Source organism: Hemitrygon akajei, chromosome 9 (genome assembly GCF_048418815.1).
Source record: "Hemitrygon akajei chromosome 9, sHemAka1.3, whole genome shotgun sequence".
NCBI classification, from domain to species: Eukaryota; Metazoa; Chordata; class Chondrichthyes; order Myliobatiformes; family Dasyatidae; genus Hemitrygon; species Hemitrygon akajei.
In genome coordinates this window covers 142,706,407-142,725,676 of record NC_133132.1, presented here as the reverse complement: position 1 = coordinate 142,725,676, position 19,270 = coordinate 142,706,407, and the positions used below count along the sequence as shown (strand labels likewise).

The window sequence follows — 19,270 nt, the reverse complement described above, 5'->3', positions numbered from 1 at the left end:
TTTCCAATTACATATGGGAAAGACATTTTTCCAAATCTGTAAGCTGTTGTGATAATATTTATATCATAATACAAACATTTTTTTAGAATTTCAAGATCTTGAAGTGATTTAATTTACATGTGTAGATTAGGTACCTCCCCTTTCTTAATCTTGCTCTGTTCCTGAGCCGTTTTACCCCAGCCAAATGCTACCCTTCATTTTGTTAGTGCTGCTAACATTCAAAAGGCTGAATCCCGCATGAATAAAGCCCGGCTCTCCTGCTTTGTTTTCCGCTGGGTTTTATTTGTTTTGACAAATCCAGTCTAAAGTATCTATGGCTGGATTTTCAATCTCTAAAGTTGACATGAAAAAAAATCCGACCTCTCCTACAACCTCTACTTCTTGTCGCATTGCTGAATTGTGTTCACCTCCTCCACTCTGGAATTCTCGCGTGTTTAAAGAGTACATACTGGAATTTTGTGCTTCCGATTCAAGCACGACCCTTTCCTTTCCTGCTATACCACAGGGTTAAAGTTGTGTTGATGACATGCTTTTTCAAGCCGATTAGCTTTATTGGTGCCACGTAGAAAATAAAAGATGTACAGTAGATGGCATTGGGACGGAAAATCAAAGGAACAGGCAACTTCAATGTGGATCATTCTGAGTTTGTAAGATTTTAATCCAACCTTCGGTAAGTTCTCCAAGCGCAGAGCAAATCACTTTCGAGAAGTTCTTAAAATCTTCCTTGATGACGAGTTTGTTAAACTTGGTTTAATATGCAGGTTAATATTACGCTTTTGCGCTGACAGAAACCAGCTACATACCGCGGTCTTTTTCAAACGAATGCTGATTAAAAACATCACGCTTTTCCTCTACCCAACTGCGATGCGAAACGGCATCTCTGTTCATTGTATCTGCACGCAGTCAAATTTATCAGGTCTTGCTCAGCGCAGCGGACCGATTTCCCTGCCGCAGCAGCTGGAATGCAATTTGATACACATGAAAGCAATCTGACAAATCCATCAACCTGCGCCACGTGGGGACCTGCCCCTGGGTTGCTAGGAGACTGCTGGAGCGGATCGAGATCGTCGGACACGGCAAGATGATCGACAGCAATACTCCTACAGCGAGACCAATGGGAATTGAGGCGTCGGCAGCAGTAGCCAATCATAGTTCAGTTGTCGCCCGGTTCTCCGGCATAAAAGAGGCGCGTGAAGGCGGCTGACGCAATCTGAATGGTAAGGCGTGTGGAGGGCGGTTGATCCAGGTAAGATGAAACACCGGGTAATAGGCTGGGCTGTTGCGGGATTAAGAATAACACACATTGTAAACAACTCTTTCCCTGGGTGGGAAAATAAACAAGTGGAAAGACGGAAATCCGAAACATAGTGGCTGGCAGATGGGGCAGCATCCGTGGGGAAGGGAGATACCGTTTTGGGCTTGAGCTGCGCTGGTGTTTCAGCGAGTGAAAGTGCGCCCGGCTCTCACGGCGATGGATGACATGGCAGATCGTGGCAAGTGTGTAACGGACCCTTCACTTCACTCCCTATGGTGCTCGGCTCGGGTTCTGCCGGGGCTCATCCGTAATCATGTTGTGTCCTTGATATCGTGTTCGGCGCACGTGTTTGCCCCCGAGGTTCCCGTCGTTTCGTCCTGTTTAAGTCGCCGGTTATTTTCAAAATCCACTGTTCGGGCATTGAACTGGATGGGCATTGTCATAGGCTGGGATAGGGGGACCTTATCAGTAACTTTATACGTTAAACAACTTCTATCGCAACTAAACTCGGGGGCGTAGACTTTGAAGATCAAGTGAAAGACATGAATGTGTGTGACGCAGGAATATGTGCCTGTAGTGTGGCCATAATGTCAGCAACACGATTCCCTGCCCCCATCCATTCTCGTTATAGAGCAACGCAAAAAAAAATTAACCAGCAGGGCAGCAGCGTCTGTGAGGAGGCATACGGTAAAAGTTTTAGAACGATAAGCAACCTGATGAAAAGTCAACTATCTTAAAATCAATTTTTCTTTACAGAAATGACGTCAAACCTATTTTCTCCTCATGTTTTGAGTTAGATTTCTGGATCTTCAAGCTTGCGATTTTCATTTCGATTAGTACAAATTTGCTTAGGTATGCGTATAAACTGGCCCTTGCAGTGAAGCTTTTTTTTTGAAAAGAGCAATAAATTGTGAGAATGACAAATACTAGTATAGGAGGCTTCATTCTGTGGAATGATACCTACCCTGCAGGATATTGCTGATGCTTATAAAATCACAATTTCTTGGGTCCCACTGACTACCTTGTGCTATTGAAAGATTTTTTTAACATAGAAAATCTACAGCACAATACAGGCCCTTTGGCCCACAAAGCTGTGACGAACATGTCCTTACCTGAGAAATTACTGAGGGTTACCCATAGCCCTCTATTTTTCTGAGCTCCATATACCTGCCCAGGATTCTCTTAAAAGACCACCATTGCCGGCAGGCCATTCGATGCACTCACCACTCACTGCGCTTTAGAAAAAACTTGCCCCATATCTCCTCTGTACCTACTTTCAAGCACCTTAAAACTATGCCCACTCATGCTAGCCATTTCAGCTCTGGGGAAAAAACCTCTGACTATCCTCATGATCAATGCCCCTCATCATTTTATACACCTCTATCAGGTCAGGTCTCATCCTCCGTTGCTTCAAGGAGAAAAGGCAGAGTTCACTCAACCTATTCTCATAAGAAACATCCTTGTAAATCTCCTGTGCACTCTTTTTACGGTTTCCACATCACAGATGAGAATGTGCTGCAGAAACTGCTTTATCTCTTAAAAGTCCAGAAATACTAGCAGAAGTGAGCTGTGAAAGGAATTAGAGGAAAGGTGTTTGAAATGGAAATTTGGTGAAAGCAGAGGGCGAATAGTTGAATTTCAAGACATGCAGAATTATGTAAAAACAGAAATGCTGAAATCATTCAACATGCTTTATGATTGGTTTGTGTTCCCTTGTCTTACCCTTCCTTCAGTCCACAAGTAACTCTTTGATCTTGCTGATGTTGAGTGCAAGGTTGTTGTTGCAACACCACTCAACTAACTGGTATATCACTATTATATGCCCTTTCGCCACCATCTGAAAAATGGTATTGTCAACAAATTTATAGACGGCATTTGAGCTATGCCTAGTCATGGGTGTAGAGGGAGTTGAGTAATGTGCTAAGCACGCATCCCTGAAGTGCAGCAGTTTTAGTTGTCAGTGAGGTGGAGATGTTATTTACAATCTGCACAAATTGTGTACTGAAAGAAATTTAGAATAGATTCTTGTCCAGGATGATATTTCCAATGACTTTGCTTTGTTTACTGAAGTCATTAAAAGGTGTAGGCAAACTGTTGCCAATTATTTCCAGTTTGATCTGGCTGTTTGTATTTTGGCTGAAAAAGTTTTGGAAAAATCAGTATGGTTGTGGGGGTGGGTGGTTTGCATTTTACGCAGTAAAGATTCCAATTTGAAATACTGGTAGCTCAGGTTGGTTTTTTTGTACGTTTGGTTGATCGGCAAGCTTGCAAAATGCTCGCTCACTTTGCCAAGCTCAGTAATCAACCCAACTTCCAAAGGATGCCGTTTTTATAACGTGTGCATGACATAGTTTGATCAGCTTATTTTGGCTTTTCTCCTTAAAATAATTCACTACAACTGGAATCGTATTGCATTAGGAATAATTGGATGACCATTCAAAAAGTCAGGAAAGAGGGCGTAAGATTGCAGTGACGTGTCTTTTCTCAGTTGGCAGTAAAGTGAGGTAAATATTGGTTTTTCTGTAACAAATCATTCATTGACGTTGTTTTCACCTTGAATATTCTTGTATCATTGTTTTTGCAATTTTATTCTGGTCCATTAAATGTTTTCATAATCCTGATTGACAGTTTGTATGCACCATTTATAGCTTACTGATAGTGTAGTTGAATCAAATGGAGGGTTATGTATGCTTTTGCCAGAGATTTTAGTTTTAATGCCCAATTACACAGCCATATGGGAATAAAATTTAATGTAATTAAAGTGGAGATAAACAAGCAAAGGAAAACGTACTGCCTAGATTGTTCTGACTGACAGTACAATTTCAATTTAAAAGCGTAGTCCAAAATCAGATTATTCAAGAAACTCAGTAATTAGAATGTGGAATATAATAAGTAGTTGAGGTAATAGATGTTTAGTGCAGGGGAACCATATTCATTGTGGAAAGGCATGGAAGGGTATAATAATGGATGAAGAGGAGTGGATCCTGTGAAACAGAAACACAAACAAAAACCAGAGTGTTTGAATATCTGAATTTCTGTTGGCAAATTCAAATAGGAGTGTGCTACTGAAGATTATTTTAGAATTTAATGAGCATATTTGGGATAAGTGTCTAGTTACTCATTATTTCTTGTTTAGGTGTGAATGATGCCATTCTTTAGGAACTTGACCAAGATTGCCAAACAGGCACTGCTGAGCAATGGTTGCAGTTGCCAAATTGCTGCTGTGACTGTCAGACCTATGAGCTGGAGCCCCAGACAAGTCAATGTAGATGCTAGCTTTCACTCCGTGTCTTTTGCTGAATCAGATCACCCCCGTGTTCTTATCACTGGTATGTATCTTCAGTCTTTCTGTAGTCATTTGAAATATTTGTGTAAAATGTCTCCATGTACAATTAGCCACTTCAATTTACTTGTTGACACAACCTTATAGGAAAGAAACTCCCAAAGCTCTTTTAAATTAATACAACAAAACAAATTTAAAACTGTACAAGTTTAGATCCATTTTCTAACTTTTTTTCTCCCTAAAGAGCTTTAACTTTCATGGTAGTCAGCACCATCTGACAACTGTATCAAGATTGTTCAGGTATGAATGATAGTTATGAATTCCATTAGGATATTTGACTCTAATATTTTGCAAAGCTACATAATTGATGTGCCAGCTCCTCGTGCGCATTTATGGTATGAGTCACTGAATAAGTGAGGCCAAAGCTCCCCTAGTATTTTGAACATGTCCTAGTGACACTTCAGTGCAGTGGAAGACTTGAAACAGAAATGGCTAAAGTAGTGTCAATGAGCTATTAACTGTACAATTTTAATCAGGTATCTACTGCTGTCATTCTAAGTCTGTAAAATCATGGCCATAGTAAGAGATCAATATCATGGCTAACGGCACTGGCATGTAGAATACTGCTACCAATACAAAATCAAAAGATGAGAGCGGTCACATCTATTTAAATAAAAGCCAATAACATCTTAAATGGCAGGACAGGCTTGAGAGAACTGGTTGTTTTCCTGCTATCTTCCTGTGTTCTTTTTATTGTATGTTTCACATTTAAAATGCAACCATTCATGAAGTGCAAAACAATTGTGCACAAGTCACCATGATGCTTCCCTTGCATTAGATTACTATTATAGAGGGGTTATGCATGTGTTCTTAGTTTTTTTTATTAAAAAAATCATGCGTGTTTGACCAATTTAAAACATTGTATGAAAGTCAGTTTGTTTTCACTGCTCTTGAACAAAGCAGTAGATTTCCAGAATAATTTTCATGTCTTTTCTGACCAACAGGTGTGACTACACGTACTGGTTAAAAAGTTGACTTGTTTACAAAAGACTCATTTGGCATTAAGTAATGTTGGCAACATGACTAGGTTATTATCCCATAGTAATGTTCAAATAATTCTTCTGTATTTGACAAATTAATTGTTGCCCAGCAACCTGTAAAATGTTCACAGCCAAATTATTTGTTATTGTCTGGTTGCTCTGTTGCACTACTGGGCAAATAAAATACTTCTGTTATTAACAATTTAACTAATGGTATTTCAATAGTGTGTTAGCTCATATTTATAGATGTTCTATCAAGATATTGAATGTTTTATGTACTCACTTTTTTTCCACTTGTGTGGGGAAGGGAAAAAAGTGCTCAGCAAAAACATGCTAGGAGTTCCTTTATTATTTATATGTGGTAAACAGGACCAAGCTGGATTTGTGGCATTTGCCTTTCACTTTTGAAAACAGTTCAATATTTCAGCCTGATCCTCATAACATGTTTTGCTTTTCAGGTGGGTTAGGCCAGCTTGGCGTGGGGCTTGCTAAATTGCTCAGGTACGTAACTGTAACAATTACATTTGAATGATAAAAGGACTAAATTATGTATATAACAAATAATTAAATGTCAAAACTGATGTGAGTTGCTCACTTGCAAAATAATGAAAGAATTAACAAAAACTTGTTAAAACCATTGGAAGTTTTATGTGCAAGCAAAGTGTTGTTAAGTATCACTAGTTTGTTGAATACACATTTAGCTTGTAAGTACATATTTTACTCTACCAAGTATGATCTTCCGGGTAGAAAAAAACATTTTAATCCAGATAATTTTTGAGTAGGTGGCAGGAGGGATCTTTGTACTAACTAAGCTTGGGTCTCTTTTGCAACTTCGGTCAAAAAAGTTTCCTAATTCCTTTCACAGGAAACACTTTGGTAAAAACAATGTAATACTATCTGACATCAGAAAACCACCAGATAATGTGTTTCACAGTGGTAAGCACTCAATTATTTAAATTGTTTGTCTTTCAGCAGGAGAAAAATAATGTAAATATTTAGGAATCTTTGTCTTGTTTAGGGCCATTTATATATTCTGATATTTTGGACTACAAGAACCTACGTGAAATTGTTGTCAATAATCGTATTACATGGCTGATTCACTACAGTGCCTTGCTAAGTGCTGTTGGGGAAGCAAATGTACCTCTAGCACGCAGTGTCAATATTACAGGTGAGAAATGTGTGACATTTGTTTGTGCAAAGCTTCCATGTGTATACAATTATTTTTAGTTGCCTAATGAGATTCAGTGTAACTGAAGCCATAATTATGGACATATTTGCCACTCTAATCCTGGGTTTTGCTTTAACATAATAATAATAATACTTCATTAATTGTGATGTTCAGATTTTTAGAAATGCCTTTATTTTGCAGGTCTACACAATGTCTTGGATATTGCAGCTGAACATAATCTTCGCCTGTTTGTTCCCAGTACAATTGGTGCATTTGGGCCAACTTCACCAAGAAATCCAACTCCTGATCTCTGTATACAGCGACCTAGGACTATCTATGGAGTCTCTAAGGTTCATGCAGAGTTAATGGGCGAGGTATGTGGCCTTTCAAGATTGAGTTTTAATTTTTGAAAATAATACTATGTTTGCCCATTTTTAGAAAAAAAATCCTGCTAATAGAATACAAAATGGTTTACTTAATTATTTTACTTGAATCTACTTGCTGTCTGCATCATAAGTCATTCTACAACTGTATTCTAATTGTGACCAGTACAAAAAAAGATCATCGTTGATTCATTAACCTTACAGTATATCTTCCTCCATTGTCCTCTTTCTACTTTACCTTGAAAGTATTGTTGCATGAGCCAGTTTGCCAGAATGATGGTCACAGCTGTACATATAACTTTATCTGTGGCTTGATAATTTTTTTTACTTGATTGAAGAGGCTGGGTTTCTGCGTGAAAAAGGGCTGAGAGGACTCTAATGAGGGTGTGTAAAATTAATAAGGATCTGGAGGTAGATGGAGAGAAATGGTTTCTAGTAGTGGTAAGTCGAGAACAAGAGGAAAACGAATTAAGACCATATGACACAGCAGAATTGGGCCATTCAGCCAGTCAAGTCTGCTCCATCATTCCAATGTGGCAGATGTATATTCCTCTCTGCTCCATTCTCCAGCCTTCTGGTATCTGTTGGCACCCTTATAAAGGAAATTAGTTTCAAAAATAACATGAGCTTTGTGTGGAGCAGGTAATAAGATAATAGAGGTTCATTACTTTTTCCATAAAGACAGTGGATAACTACTCAAGGGGGAAAAATTACAGGCTTTTGGGGAAAAGAGCATTGGGGTTAGCCAGATTTCTTTTGTTATAGGTTCAGTGGGCCGAGTGGTCTCTTACCATGCTATAATCATGTTGGTTTGTTGACCCCCAGCAATTGTCTGTTTTGACTGTTGTGACTAAGTTTAGTCAGCTGCTCATGGATTCTTACTTTTGATTTTACTTGTTGCTTGTAATTTAAAATATCTTGGCCAAAAACTGCATTTGTGAGGAAGCTTTATTTATGGAACTGCATTAGTTTTGAGATACAGTAATTATGGAGAAGGAGAGGACTGATCCTTGAGATTCTAAATTGGATAAAGGCAGATTTTGATGGTATCAAGTGTCGTGGTTTTTCGTGCCTTACAAATGACCAAGAGACGCAGAAGATTCTTCAAGAAAGGTTAAACTTTAATTTGCAAATCAAAGCTGAGACAGTCATTGAGCTAGTCGCTGATTGCCCCCGATCCCCGGACACTGCAGCTTTTATAGCAATCTCTAGTTGCATACTGCACATACTGCACGTACATCATGTCCCTTTTGTTCCTATCAATTGGCTTAATCATGTTTTAATCTACATCTCTTAGCTACCTCTCATTAACACACCATTGTCTTCTACATTCCTAAGATTTCATTCTACTAAATTGAGTACATGCATAGCAAATAACTGACTTCATAGTTAAAGTTTATACTTTTATACTCCAATACAAGAAAGATCTGTCAAGTGTGGTTTGGAATAGGTCGTTTTCAGGCAAAGGGATGCTTAGTAAATGTGAGGTGGATGCTGGTTAAGAAGGAGGCACATATATAGGCAGTTAGGATCAAATGAGGCACTTGAGTTTAAGAAATGCAGGAGAACACTCGAGGGGAAATCAGAAGAACTAAGAGGACATGAGGTATGTAGAAGCAAACTGAAAGGCAACAGTTTGTGTCTGAAATCATGGGCAATTTATTAAAACTGGTGCAACCAGTTGGTACAGCTTTTACAGTTGATGAGATTACCAGTAAAACTACATTTTAATAACAGAATAGTGGCTTCAGGAAGCAACACACGAGGTCCTGATTACAGAAAAAGATGATTATCCAGTCTAACAGCATATCCAATTTTCTATCACAACAATGGGTGTATGCCATAACATAATTAGTGAAGTTCCTGAAACTTGGGTGTTGCTGCTGCATTCCATGTCTCTATTTCTATACTTCCTTGGTTGTTCCGTTATCACATTAGCACGGTCCACATCTGTATTTACTAGTTATTAGCTCTCACTTTCCCCGATAACAAGATAGTTCCAGCAGAGAAAGTGAAAGAGACTCTTAAAAGCTTCTACAGATATACTAACAAAAAAGGTAACGGGGATGGAATTATTCCTCTTGAAGATCGGAGTGCTTATTTAGGAGTGAAGCTGGAGGAGATGTTAAATAGATTTTTTTTTACATCTATATATACTCAGTAGCCATACAGGGTCTATAGGATGAGGCAAAGGACTTGTGAGTTCATGGGCTGAATCCTGATTACAGAAAAGAGGAGGTGCTTGCTGCCTTGCCATAATAGGGTAGATAAATCCACAGGGTCTGATAAAGTGTCCCCTTGAGCTTGTGGGAGGCTAGTGTAGAAATTGCAGGGACAAGGATGAGATGCTGAGGCTTTACAAGGCGTTAGTCAGACCACGTTTGGAATATTGTAAGCAGTTTTTGGCCCCTTGTGTAAGAAAGAATGTGCTGTTATTGGAGAGGTTTCAGAGGAGGTTCACAAGAATGAGCCCACGAATTAAAGGGTTAATGTATGAGAATGCATGTGATGGCCCTGAGCCAGTTCTTAGTAGGGAATTGAAGCATAAGAAATTCCTCCAAAGAATGGAATTAGAAGAATGAGTTTAGAAGCTGAAAGAAATTATTGCTGACTCCACCTAACTCGGCAGTCACCTATTCACCAAATTGACATTAAGTAGATGCTACAAGTCCATTGCCACCAGGACTACGTGTGATCTTTGAAGCTTCTTTCCTTTAGCTGTCTAATTAACAAGTTACCTGACAAGATTTAGAAATAAATTACCGGTAGCAATGGTGCACAGGAAGGGGACAATAAAAGTATGTAGGAATTATTTAGAGCAGTTTTCTGACACTTGTAAGTCATAAATTAGTCAATGCAAATTGTGTGGAAGAAAATTGGAGGGGTTGCAAGAACTTTTAATTGGAGGGGTTGATTGGTTTACTTCATAAGAGTGTAGAAAGAACTGTGTGAACTATGTGAAATGTTTTTTTAAAAAAAGTAACTTGGTTATGTTGGTTACACAGGAATTCTTTGTTTTGCATTGCTTAGGAGGAAGGATTTGATAGTTTAATATTTATACATGGTACATTTAAGTACCACACAATCTTGAGGTAACCAGCTTGTGTGTATTAAGGAAGGTATAGCAGAATAACCTCTAAAACCCCTGTCTCATCCTGTAATTTTGTTTACCTGTTCAATCTCTCAATTCTGAAATATCCTTCATATTTTTCATCTAACATTTAACTTTCTCACATTTACTAATAACTGAAAACATTTGCAAATTGTCACAAGGTATAAACTTTTTAGTGTTTGGAAGATAAACTTAACAAGTATCCTAGATTCCAGAGACCTGTAGCAACAGAAACTGGAATAGTCAGGAGTGCATCCACAGCAGCTTTAATCAAATGTCATACAATATTTCTCACCCTCTGCATGCCACAATGACTGAACGGAGGAGTTTTCTCAGTAATAGACTAAGATATCTGCACTACTCCAAAGAGTTCTATATGAGGTCATTCTTGCCCTTGGCCATTAGGCTCTATAATGAGTCCATCTGTCGCCAGGGAAGTGATGATCCCTTCCTGTAGACTGTGGTAACTTGCTTTTATTATATTCTTTCTACTTCCCTTCTAATATTTATATCTGTGCACTTCTAATGCTACTGTGACACTAATTCCTTTGGGATCAATAAAGTATCCATCTAAATTTCAGAGCTTATTTAATTTTTTTGTACTTGACTAAATACTGATTTTATATGTCTTGTGTGTTTACTCATTAGTACTACCACCATAGGTATGGCCTGGACTTCCGATGTCTGAGGTACCCTGGCATAATTTCGGCAGACACCCAGCCTGGTGGGGGTACAACAGGTTTGTTGATTATGTAGCTTGCACATCGGTGTATATTGTGGAATGCCAATGCTCAAATTATGCGCCATGATGTTAAGAGGGGCGAAAATGAGTTGAAATTTGATAATACTCCACATATCCTATCTGACTTGTTAACTGGTTCCAATATTTTGTCTGTCTTCCAATTTCCAGCATTTGCAGCAATTTTCTGTTGAATGGCAGAGCAGACTCGATGGGCCAAATGGCTTAATTCTGCTCTTATGACTTGTGGTCTTTCTCTTGATTGTTTGACTTCAAGAAAATAGAATGTCATTGGTGAGACAAGTCACTAATTGTCAGAAACCCAGCCTCTGACTTGTTCTCTGAACCACAGTGTTTATTTGGATTATTCAGCTGGAACCTCTGGTCAGCTGTAACATCAAGAAATGTTGGAATATGTCTGTAATCATCCCTTTAAGTTTCAGAGGAAGGTGGTCTTTCAGTACACTACTTCAGTTTTCAAAGAGCTCAAAACAAAATTGAACAACCTGCAATCTTCAGTGACTAACTCCACATCTGAAGGTTGTTTGCAACTCTTGCAGCTGGGATAACTCAATTGTCACCCCAGCTAATGCTGAGTTTGCTCTTGATTTCTAGACTCCTTGATATCACCCCTCATTATATTATATCCTGATTATTATGAGCAGTCAGTCACATCACTCCATTTGAATTCTGCTCTTTACTCAATATTTGTTCAAGTCTGGAGTGGGTGATCCTGGCAAAAGCCAAATTGAGCATTGGTATGCAGACTATTGTCTGTGCCACTTGATAGTGTTGTTTGTTAATTGTTTTGCTAATGATTGAAAACAGAGGAGCAGTGATTAACTAGATTGGAGTAGTACTAACTTTTGTAGATATGGATATATTCTGGCAATTTTCCATGTGGTTGAGTGGGTGTCAACAATATAACTGTGCTTTTACAGCTTAGCTAGAGGTAAAGCTGGTTCTATAAGTTTTCAGCATCACAACCAGGATGTTGCTTGGCCCAAAAGACTTATTTTCATTTGTTGTGAACAGCAAATTAAATTAGCTTACTAGTTAGATGGTGAGGACTTCGGGACAAAACAGAGATATATTGTCCACTACACTTCCGGCAAATTGCTGCAAATATTTTTGGTCTTTAGCAATTGCTTGGTAGACTATACTGTTTGATGATGGGTATGTTCTTAAAGTTCTTCCATCTATCTGGTATAATTGTCACTGGTAATGTTTGTTCTTGATACATGCATGTTGACTATTGTGTTGGGGGCAATCTTATAAAGCAAAATATAAATGTAAGATCCAGGAGTGATTCAGGGACAGCTCCTTCCCCTCAGCCATTTGATTTCTAAATGAACATTGAATACTACCATGTTGTAATTATTGTTTTTGCATTACTATTTTTAATTTAATGTATACTTACTGTTATTTACTTATTCTATATTTATCATGCATTTCATTGTGCTGCTGCTGCTGCTGTTAAGTTAACAAATTTCACGACATACGCCAGTGATATTCAATCTGATTCTGGTAGCGGCAAGTTTAAACTTTTTATATGTTGATTGTGGAGTTACTTGACTTGTGTGTCAGTCTTCCTTTACAGTTTTTAGGTACACCTGGTATGTTTTCCACCATGCTCTTCTACACTGCTTATAAACTGGAATCTGAGTGAATATTACTATTATACTTATCTGTTTACTGTATCGTGAACAATGGCTTCCATTTCCTTTGCATTATTCCAGGTTCCAAGAATCTCTCCTTGGTCTTTTATCCACATTTTGCTTTATAAGATTGTCCACAACATGCATGTATCAAGAACAAACATTACCATTTCTAATGTACTTCACAGCCTAAATGATGAGATGTATTTCAGTTCAACATTATAGAGAAAATAGATATTTTCAGCCACCTAACAGACCTGGCTGTAGGCTGAAACAAATGATGTCCCATGAGAAGCTGCTGTTAATTCTGATAACACTGCCTTCATTAACTTGCCTATTGTTTGAGCAATATACATGCTATTGTTTTTTTTAAAAAAGTTTGAGGCTAACCACTTTCCTAAATGTCCTCAACTTTGAGATGATTGTGTTTAGTTTGCAGTCTTCTGACACACTTCATAGTTTATTTCCAGATCTGTAGGTCTTTTCCTTTCTCAAAAGCTCCCTGTATCTGACCACAAGCTGCTGTGCAAACAGTGCGTCATTTAGTGATGAGGCACAGACCAACTTGTTACACTTTCTGGGACCTCTACTGCTCTTCTCTCCAAAACATTCATTGCTTCTGTGCTTTTTGGTATACAGTGGGATTGAGGATGGTTTAATTTCATTGTCATTGGATGCCATCAGTGAATTACCGGTAATTGAATGAGTCCTTGGTTCACTGTTAAGGAAGTCCATGATTGGAGATTAGGCTTTGCTGTGTCTACTTGGCTGTGCTGGTGCACTCTGCTCTACTCTTTCCCACACCTCTACCTCAGCTCCATTTAATCTTAATTGCAATGTGCAGCCAGAATTTGAAATAAATGAGGCTGTATATTCTTGCATCTCAGATACTGGTAAACCCTTGATTGGGCAGCAGAAAGGAGCATTAATTGTTCTATTACTGTACCAAACAAAGCAGTTTAGGTAAAAGTTAGCTTCAATAAAAGCTCTTCAGAAATCAATTTTTAAAACAAAACTGGGTAAGTTCTTTCAGCAAGACAAAAACACAGGATCTTTTTAATATACAGATATTACTTATTTTTCCCCCATAAACTAAGCATATATTGCTGTCCTAAACTGCCCTCTATTGTTAAGTTGGTGTTGGCCATTTGTTCAATTGCTAAAGGAAATTAATTTGAACCAGTAGTTTGTGAAGTCAGGTTCTGTCTGCGTACAAAAGTTCGACTCTCTCCAATGCAATACTGTGTTTCATTGCTGGAGGATGTTAAATCAAGGCCTTGTCCATTTTTTTTTAAAGGAGAATGTAACATACATAAACAGGGGTTACTTCTACACTCTGTTTCTCCTGCCACCTCTTGGCCAATAATTAGACCTGCACTTATAGTAGTCATTATTAATTTGAAGGAACTCGGACATGCATTCTGCAGCATTTCCAATAAAATGGTGACCACGCTCAAGAGGCAGGAGCTGCAAAGCCCTTTGTGAATGTGCCTTGCTTTCCTCTCCTTTCAGTTCATCTTGCAGTTTAAAAATAGTCAACCCTCATTTTTCAACTATACTTAGTCAATCTTAAGTGGTTTCTGGCCTGCTTTATTTGTCCTGATTTGTAAACTTCCTTAGGTCCTTGCAATGCAAGTGCAGAGTATAAGATTGTCAATCACTATCAGCATGTGTAATTATTGTAATTGTTAATTTGATGGTTTCTATTTCAATAAAAAATGCAGCTATTCTTTAGTAAAATGCTGCAAAACTGCATGGAACCTAGACTTTTTTATTGGGTTTTTCAGAAAAATTATAGGAATATTATGGAGTTCAATGCTCAAATAATTGCATTCAGCTAAGGTTGCAGCAGACATAATATGAAATAGATACACAAAACCTACATACAAGTGACCATATGGCCATTAGCTATTTTTGAACATGGAACACATTGTAAAGCTAAAATTGCTACATAATTTCAGGTTCGCTAGGTTTCCGAAGAAGGCACAGTATGTTTTAGTTATTTTAGGGATTTATTATAAAAGCATTATTTTTGTAGAAACTTCATTTGTAGTGCTTTGTGTTATTTTGTATAATTTTACTGTCATCAATTTTTGTCCTTTGTACCATTTTACTTGTAGTTTCTGAAAAGGTTATACAACATGTGAAACTGAACTTTTACACATTTTAAATGAACCACTACCTTTCTCTTACACTTCTGCCTCTTAATTCCACCTTTTCATTAGTTGAATGCTTCTTGTTCTTCAGTGCTCAATAGTCATTCCATGGTAATCTTAACTGTAAGAAGTAGTAGTAGACGATTCCAACAGGTTAAATCAGATTAGTGAGGCAGGTGTAAGATAGGAACATAGTGAGGGTTTAGTTAAGGAAGTCTTGGAAGGACTTGGCTTGCTAGCAGTCCAAAAAAAGAGGAAACCAGGCTGCTCTTCCCCAGTTGCACATATTACAGAACCCAAATGTACATCCTGGCCCACAGAAGTCAATATGCTGTTTGAAGATTGCATTTAGGACTTCTCTGATTTTTATTTCTGGGAAACAGTTTGGTGCATATTGTACTTGATATACTAAAAAATATTAGGTGGCTATTGCAGTGTAAATGAACACCAAGGAAAAGTGAAACAAAATCACTAGGTGTTTTTTTTAGGAACTTTTCAGAAAAGAAGGTTTTGAGGCTTGTTTTCTACAGGCAGGTGTTTTCAAAGTGCCATAATTTGGAGAGGAAACTATTACTTTTCATTAATTTTGGTTTCTATTCTGCTGAAATTGGAGTTGCAATTTCAACTTGGCAAACTATTCTAAAGAGCTTCACAGCTTTTTCTTGCAAAGGCTTTCTGCATTTCAGTGAAAAAGGCATAAGGGATTCTTGCGTTAATTATCTGGGGCATTGAATATAAGACCAGGGAATTATAGTACAACTTTATAAAAATATTGTCTCATTTTGGAGTATTGTGTGTAGTTCTGGTCACAAAGACATGATTGCAGTGGAGGGGTACAGAGGATATTCACCAAGAAATTGCCTGGCTTGGAGCCCATCTGTTCAGAGTAGTGGGTTTGTTTTCCTTGATGGGAAACTGATAGAGATATATAAAATGATAAAGGGTATGTATACTGTGAATATTTGGAAAGAGTTTTAGAATGGATATGAAAAATATTTTTAGGGTGGTTATTTTCCATAATTTGCCTGAGAAGGATACAGAGGCAGGTATTTACACTAAACTTGGTCCATAGCATTCTATATCTTAACAATTCACATGCTCCTTTAGAAGTATAGAATGCTATGGACCAAGTTCTGAAAATGGGATTAAAGTAGATGGGTACTTTATCATTAGCATGGACATGATAGACTACCTGTTGTGTTGTATGCCTTTAATTCAAGTTTAGAGATATTTTGAAATGTACTTGGATTTACATTCAGAAAAAATTAAGCAGCTTGAGTACAACAGGTAGAGTATTTTACAAAATCAAATCCATACAATAGAGAAGTGTACATGTTTTGCAGTTTAACTGAAGAAAGGTAGCTAGCTTTGCCCAATTACTCTTTATTTTTCAGACTACGCTGTTCAGATTTTTCACGATGGTATAAAAACAGGAAAATTTGAATGCTACCTGAGGCCTGACACAAAGCTCCCCATGATGTATATTGATGACTGTCTGCGTGCAACACTGGAAATCTTAGAAGCACCAGCAGAGCAGCTCAGAATGAGAACCTATAATATCAATGCCATGAGTTTTACTCCTGAAGAGCTGGTAGCTGAAGTCCAAAAGCATCTGACTGACCTGAAGGTTACTTACAAAGTTGATAAAGTACGCCAGGAAATTGGTAAGTCTATGGACAGAACCATCATTGCACAGCCTGTCAAATAACTGGATTGCTTAAGCTTGACAATTTGGTAATTAACTGTACTTTTGCCTATTTTGAAAGTGCCACGCAATTTACCCTTTAATAAAACAGTGCTTTTAGCCTCACTGAAACTCTCAGTACAAAATCTGGGCCAATATTTATCATGGATCAGTGTCTTGCAACAAATTGGTTGTCCGTCACCCCCAGCTGATTCAAGCAAATCAGGGAACTTAGGAGAAAATTCTGAAGGACCATAATCTTCAAGGAAAACCAATGTACCAACTTGCTTTTAGTTTGCTCCGAAGTCTGAGTATATAAAGTACAAATATATAAAGGTTCAAGAAATACTTGGCTTCTAAGAGTTTTTGTACTTCTGAAGTTTGTAGTTTCAGTCCTGTGCTTCAAAAATAGTTTCTATAATGTTTGTCACTTAAAAGATTAATCTTGTTGCATTGGTAAGATATGAATGTTCTAATCTTGTAAGAATTTTACTGATAATAATATCAATAATATTAAAATGTTTAAAAACTATTTCTCTTCTTAGCTGATAGCTGGCCAATGGAATTTGATGACCACAATGCTCGGCAAGACTGGGGCTGGAAGCATGAATATGATCTTCCTGAGCTGGTGTTTACCATGTTGAATTTCAGCACAACTTATAGACAGCTGATGCAAGCAAATTAGGAAATGAAGAGTGAAATTTTTGAAGGACCAGAATTTTCAAGGGGATCCAATGTACATAGAACTTTGTGCAGGAGTTACTTTGTAAAACTTTAATCATTTTGTATAAATATTTCTTTATCTGTACTTGAACTGACCTGACAGCTATGATTTGATGTATATCTTGTGGATAGAAAATTCAATTAATGATTGGTGTTGATAATCTGACTTGACTGGTTCAAAATACATCAATGTTGCTGAAGTGTTTGATCTACAGATAATGCTTTTACCAAAAGTGTCAGCATTTAGGTCAAAATCTTACTTTTATTTAGTTTTTTTATTTAGTTTTATTTCTAAAATTATTTTCATTTTGTGCTGGAATGTGGAGGAAGGAGGTAGTGATTGGGGTAAGGTAAAGTGAAGATGCAGTTAATCTTAAAAAAAAAAAAAAAGCACCTGTCACAAAATCCATGTTTGGGACTTGATCTTGAGCCATTGATAATATTTTAATACTATTGAATGAGTTGAGTTCATGGTTACTTTGGTTGCAGTTTCTTTATTTCTGTTGAAGATATTATTAAAAAAATGTACACTGTTTCCAAAAATGTTGTTTCCAATACTAAAAATGAATGTGTGTGTGTGTACGTACACACGTACACACACACACGAATTTTTGAACTCTGGCCATTGCTTAGAACAATAGTATTTCTCATTACAGTGATCATCAGCAGGTAGTGAACATACTTCTGAATATTCTTGGTGCTGAGGTTGTAATATTCTTGTGTCATTGCATTTCATAACCAACCGTTTTTGCAGTGGCTGCTGAGATGCCTTGGCATGAATTTGCTTGAATTTAGCCAGTGTTTTTTGTTCTAAAGTAGTGAAAGAGGAGCATGAGGATATAAAGGTTGGATACTGGATTCCATTTCTGATGGCAAAGAATCCATAGTTAGCTTTAGTGTAAAATTATGTCTGGTTTTTATCTTGCAAGAAATTAATAAATAATACCTGTATTAAATTTCATTTGAAGTTTAAGAATTTACTGGATTTGCTAATTTATGACAATTCTTAATAAACATAGAAAATGTGACTAAAAAAATCATGCATTTAAATTTGCATTCACAAAACCAATGTTAACAGATATGAGAACAGCAAGAGAAATTAAAATAGAAATATTAGGAAAATAGGATTGTATTATACGGCCCTAAATAAGGGAAATTCATTAGATGTTCAAAAAAACTGCTACACTGGTTTCAGATTACCATCCATTATCATTATACCTTTTTTACTGGAAGAATGCAGTATTCAAATAAAGTAAAGGCATGATGATAATGGTGCTGGGATCTTTGCTGTTCATGATACAGTTAATTGCTTTATTCTTTACATTCACATCTAAGTTATTCTGATGTATGCATGACAAATATATCAATATCAAAACATCAGTGAAATGTGTTTGTTGAAACAAATGAACAAGAATTGTGCTGGGGGCAAGTGTCACTACATTTCCTGCACCAACATACCATGCCATAATGCAGGAGGCTACTGGTCAGTAAGTTCACAGATTACATGAAAATTTGTAGTGTGGATAAGGAAGGAAGGTTATCTAAGGCTAAAGATAATTTGGAAATCTGGGCTGATTATTATATTGATAATCTGATAATTCCGAAGGTTGAGGTGATGCATTTTGGAAGTCTAGTTAGGGGTAGGATGTTACAGTAAACAGGGTACTACAGAATGTTGATGACCAGAGTCCTAAGAATCCAAAGCAGACTTCAACAAAACTGGTGATGTGGGTGGATTGGATGATGAAGACGGCATATAAGATGTCTGACTTCATAGGCAGGGCATGGCATATATGAAATGGGACATTATGCTTCAACTTTATGAAAAAGTTAGATCATCCTGGGCATATTAAGTGCAGTTCTGATCACCGGAATGTTGCCTGGATTGGATGGTTTTAGTTGTAGGGACAGACTACAGAAGTAGGTTTATTTCCCAGGGATGACCTGACAGAATTATGTAAGATTAAGAGGCAGAGATAGGATGGATAATATCTGTAGTAACATGACCAAAGAATAAGAGGAAATAGTTTTAAGGTGAAAGGTTGAAGTTTAAACTAGTTGAAATGGGG

General features: G+C 37.4%; 1 protein-coding gene across 2 annotated transcripts; it reads left to right on the top strand.

Moving 5' to 3' along the window:
• The first annotated feature begins 1,155 nt into the window (after window positions 1–1,155).
• On the top strand, window positions 1,156–18,162 carry tdh (L-threonine dehydrogenase). 2 transcript variants are annotated; one of them, XM_073057161.1, is made up of 10 exons: window positions 1,208–1,246; window positions 3,674–3,759; window positions 4,392–4,584; window positions 6,037–6,079; window positions 6,444–6,514; window positions 6,597–6,746; window positions 6,948–7,120; window positions 10,890–10,980; window positions 16,189–16,458; window positions 17,024–18,162. In XM_073057161.1, the coding sequence occupies exons 3-10, from the start codon at window positions 4,398–4,400 to the stop codon at window positions 17,161–17,163; spliced, it is 1,125 nt and encodes a 374-aa protein (XP_072913262.1). In that variant the 5' UTR covers window positions 1,208–1,246; window positions 3,674–3,759; window positions 4,392–4,397; the 3' UTR covers window positions 17,164–18,162. The 2 variants fall into 2 exon arrangements, with proteins under 2 accessions (XP_072913261.1, XP_072913262.1); XM_073057160.1 differs by lacking the exon at window positions 3,674–3,759 and having other exon boundaries at window positions 1,156–1,246.
• The last annotated feature ends 1,108 nt before the right edge of the window (window positions 18,163–19,270 follow it).

Excerpts from the sequence above, each read along its gene's own strand:
- tdh (XM_073057160.1), top strand. The coding sequence starts at position 4,398 with ATGATGCCATTCTTTAGGAACTTGACCAAGATTGCCAAACAGGCACTG. Across the intron at positions 6,747-6,947 it reads ACGCAGTGTCAATATTACAG|GTCTACACAATGTCTTGGAT; the intron begins GTGAGAAATGTG and ends TTTATTTTGCAG. Across the intron at positions 16,459-17,023 it reads TAAAGTACGCCAGGAAATTG|CTGATAGCTGGCCAATGGAA; the intron begins GTAAGTCTATGG and ends TTCTCTTCTTAG.